The sequence below is a fragment of the Procambarus clarkii genome, chromosome 68 (assembly GCF_040958095.1).
Source record: "Procambarus clarkii isolate CNS0578487 chromosome 68, FALCON_Pclarkii_2.0, whole genome shotgun sequence".
In the NCBI taxonomy this organism is placed as follows: Eukaryota; Metazoa; Arthropoda; class Malacostraca; order Decapoda; family Cambaridae; genus Procambarus; species Procambarus clarkii.
Window position 1 is genome coordinate 2,750,775 of NC_091217.1, and position 4,562 is coordinate 2,755,336.

A 4,562-nucleotide genomic window follows, 5' to 3' on the forward strand; every position below is an offset into this window, starting at 1 on the left:
CTGATGGGTGGAAATTCTGCCCGAAACATTATGCGTGCTAGTGGCTTTACAAGAATGTAAAAACTTTAATGCTCTGTACTCTCATAAACCCAATGTACCTTCTTGTATATAAAAAAATACAAAGTCAAATAAATATCTACATTGGCGATAAGAGAGAGAGTTTGAATCGCGCGGTTAAACGTTTACTGGGGCGGTGAGAGCCAATCAGCGAGCGCGTCCCGCCTGGCCAATAGGGCTTTCCGGTCCCGTGGTTTAAATGTGTTGACATTGTTGGTGTGGCGGCGAAGGTGTTCCCGCCCAATTTATACCTTATATCTCGGATTTCTAGTTAATAGGCGCCATCATGGGGGGTGAAATATTCGCGCAACAGGACCTCCAGCAATTGAAATATGTCGAATTGCTGAAAATCTTCAAAGGCCGGGGATTAAAAGCTGGGAGGAAGTTGAAGGTGAGGCCAGCTGGGCCTGGGGCTACCCTAGGCTAGTGTGTCATACTGTGTCCTGTGACTCCCAGCAGTCAGTCATACTGTGTCCTGTGACTCCCAGCAGTCAGTCATACTGTGTTCTTTGATCCCAGCAGTCAGTCATACTGTGTTCTGTGACCCCCAGCAGTCAGTCATACTGTGTCCTGTGACCCCAGCAGTCAGTCATACTGTGTCCTCTGACCCCAGCAGTCAGTCATACTGTGTCCTGTGACCCCAGCAGTCAGTCATACTGTGTCCTGTGACCCCAGCAGTCAGTCATACTGGGCTGTGTGACCCCAGCAGTCAGTCATACTGGGCTGTGTGACCCCAGCAGTCAGTCATACTGGGCTGTGTGACCCCAGCAGTCAGTCATACTGTGTTCTGTGGCCCCAGCAGTCAGTCATACTGTGTTCTGTGGCCCCAGCAGTATGTCGAACTGTGTTGTGTGACCCCAGCAGTAGTCATACTGTGTTGTGACCCCAGTAGTAGTCATACTGTGTTGAGTGACCCCAGCAGTAGTCATACTGTGTTGTGACCCCAGTAGTAGTTATACTATGTTGTGTGACCCCAGCAGTAGTCATACTGTGTTGTGACCCCAGCAGTAGTTATACTGTGTTGAGTGACCCCAGCAGTAATCATACTGTGTTGTGACCCCAGTAGTAGTTATACTGTGTTGTGTGACCCCAGCAGTAGTCATACTGTATCCTGTGACCCTTAGTGGAATGTCATACTGTTTCATGTGACCCCAGCAGTATATCATACTGGATCCTGTGACCCCAGCAGTATGTCATACTGTGTGTTGTATAAAATATTTTATTATAAAATTGTAATTTAAGCATTTAGGTATTTCTGGTAAGGATAGTCCTTTTTTTTTTTAACACTGTGCTTTTCATCAACAGACAGAGAAGCTGATAGAAGCCATACTTGAATCGCAGAAGAGCAGCGCCCTCGCAGTTAATGCCGAGGCTGTGGTGGCTGCTCTGACAGATGCTGCTTCAAGACAGCCTTTGAAGGATAATGACAATGAAAAATCACGTAAGAAGGAAGTGGGATCAGCAGAAGAACTCTTGACAGACATCCAATTTCCTGACTCATTTTCTGAAGACAAGGATGAACCACAGGAGGTACGGCTACTGTATGTGTTGTCTACTTGAATGGGGAGGTTTTTATACTCTTGATGCTTCAGTCTTAGCTATTTCATACTTTGGAGGTGGTGTCTTTGGAGTTTTAATTTTGCTGAGCAAATTAGTTTTGATATAAATACCAGTTATCACACAGTTTGACTGGTGTTGTGTAAGGCCACCAGCAGTCTTGTTAAACATCTTCTGGTAATTTTATGAAGTATATTTTATATTTTTATAACTTCATATTGTTCAGTACCTGTTAGTAAGTTTGTGTTTAATGCAGTATTTATATGGTGAGATCTGCTGGTGTAGGAGATTGGGAGATGCATTTCCTCAATTATTTTCATGTGATCAAACTACAAGAATAAATTTCCTCAAGCCGAAACTTATTCTTATGCTTGATATAATAAATTTGTTATTTTATGACCAAGTATTTATTTACCATTTTCAGGTTATAGCAACTTCGCCAAAGAAAGGTCGCAGAAAGAGCAAATTGATTAAAAATGGTTAGTATTTACTGTATGTGAATATTTGGTAACTACATATAATGATTGTAGAGCAAAAGTTGTAGAGATGTTGAAAGGACGTACAATTGAAGAATGAGCTTTTTTCGTGGGAACAATATTCTCGTGAAGAATGTGAGAATACTAGAAACTGCAGAATGCACATTGACCCATGTGAGGCGGCTGCTGTTTATACCCAACAAACACTACTATATATAGTGTGTGTGTGTAACCTATTATTGAAATAATTCAGATATCCCACATCTATTATGCTATTCAATAATCTCTATACATCAACAAACTTTTTTCCAAATCAGTGTTTTAGCTGGTCTTTTTTGAATCTAAACTTATTATGTTTCCATTGTTTTGTCCTATTTTGTGTGTACAGTATGCATTAAGCACCTTATTAATATCAGGTATACTCTTCGTTATGCTGTTATACCCTTTCATAAATTTGTATATTTCAGTCATGTCAGCTCGTATTTTGCTTTTCTAGGGAATGTAAACTTATTTTTAAACTTCATATTGCTGGGATTAACTTTGTTCTTCTCTGTTCACGTTCAGGTGAATGTATATCCATTCTATAGTATTGTCATAAAAATTTACTGTATAATCTAAATGAGTCCTAATAGGGCTAGATAAATCTGAAGAATAACATTAGATGTTACTTCTAGATATAAATCAAAATAATCCGACTGACAAATTTCGAACATTTATACATTGCTAGAATACTGTAAGGTAAAATCCAATGAAAATTTCTCAGGGTCTTTACTGTTCCCCTTTTGTTTGAGGAAAATTCTTTAAAGTCAGTGCAGATTTCATGAGAGAATTATAAAATAGAGAAAAATTTACTTTTTGCCCCTGTTGAGCTGAAGGTTCTAATAATTGTAACCATTTTATATTTTTAAGTTGTTGAGAATGATGGGCAAATAACCAGGCGTCGGCGCACAGCAACATTTGAAATTGAAAAAAAGACCGAGAGCACAGCAGAAGAAACGCCTGAACCTCTGCCTAAGCGACGCAAGACTTCCACATATGAAGTGTCTGTTGAAACCAGTAAATCCAATACAATATCTGATGTGTCACCAGATATCAGAAGTGAGGAGGCTAGTAAGGTATGGTACTACGTGTAGAGGGAAAAGACTGAGCTAGGGGATTTATCTCTTTTTTTTTTTTTTTTTCTCTCAGAAAGTAAAAAAAAGTGATCTGCAATGGCAGGTTTTAGAGAATGTAATGATATAATGACCAAACCACACACCAGAAGAGGAGGAGACGGCATCATTTCAGTCCATCCTAGACTATTATTAAGTTGATTGTAATAATTGTCAATTCTCAATTGACTTGATAAGGGTCCAGAAAGGACCAAAATGTTGCGTCTCATCATCTTCTGGTGTGTGGCTTGGTCATCATATCTTAACCCACGTTATTGTGATAAATTGTCTGCACATGTAATGATATACCAGAGTAAAGAAACTTCATGGTCTGTGTTAGATTAAATTTTAATAGGGTAAAGATGGCTGGTGTGGTTGCTTATGGACTAGTCTCTGAAGTATCTGAGATACTACTGTGGATGCTTTGCTGTAGTGTAGTGGCATAGTACAATGCCAGGTTTCTATGATCCAATCTAGTAGAGATGTGTATGGATTGGTGTCACTATGAATATCTTCAATTCTTTTGTCTTGTATATTATTATAATGATACTTGTGTGTTTACATAATTCTTAGTTTTTGCTTTGTTAAATGGTGGTTCAGTTTTCTCAGTATAGTAGTATTATTTTTTGCTAGAGCAGTCAATATTTAATTTTATTTATTCATTTACAAATGTCACATTTTTAAGTAGATATATAATATATAAAATATATATGTGTGTGTGTAATTACCTGAGTGTAGTTACAGGATGAGAGCTACGCTCGTGGTGTCCCGTCTTCCCAGCACTCTGTCATATAACGCTTTAAAACTACTGATGGTCTTGGCCTCCACCACCTTCTCACCTAACTTGTTCCAACCATCTACCACTCTGTTCGCGAAAGTGAATTTTCTTATATTTCTTCGGCATCTGTGTTTAGCTAGTTTAAATCTGTGACCTCTTGTTCTTAAAGTTCCACATCTCAGGAAATCTTCCCTATCGATTTTATCAATTCCTGTTACTATTTTGTATGTAGTGATCATATCACCATTTTTTCTTCTGTCTTCTAGTTTTGGCATATTTAATGCCTCTAACCTCTCCTCGTAGCTCTTACCCTTCAGTTCTGAGAGCCACTTAGCAGCATGTCTATGCACTTTTTCCAGTTTGTTGATGTGCTTCTTAAGATATGGGCACCACACAACTGCTGCATATTCTAGCTTTGGCTTAACAAAAGTCATGAACAATTTCTTTAGTATATCGCCATCCATGTATTTAAAAGCAATTCTGAGGTTAGAAAGCGTGGCATAGGCTCCTCGCACAATATTCTTTGTGGTCCTCAGGTGATAG

The 4,562-nt window shown here is 39.0% G+C and overlaps 1 protein-coding gene across 2 annotated transcripts in view; it reads left to right on the forward strand.

The window, feature by feature from the left end:
• The first annotated feature begins 238 nt into the window (after positions 1–238).
• LOC123774721 (nucleolar and spindle-associated protein 1-like) overlaps positions 239–4,562 on the forward strand; it is a 19,216-nt gene continuing 14,892 nt past the window's right edge. For both annotated transcript variants that reach the window (XR_006774982.2, XM_045769249.2), the window contains exons 1-4: positions 239–448; positions 1,363–1,587; positions 2,039–2,093; positions 3,000–3,205. Coding sequence is in view for 1 of the 2 variants with exons in the window: in XM_045769249.2 (XP_045625205.2) it covers positions 344–448; positions 1,363–1,587; positions 2,039–2,093; positions 3,000–3,205 (591 nt within the window). In the remaining variant the exon portion in view is untranslated. The remainder of the gene's footprint in view (positions 449–1,362; positions 1,588–2,038; positions 2,094–2,999; positions 3,206–4,562) is intronic.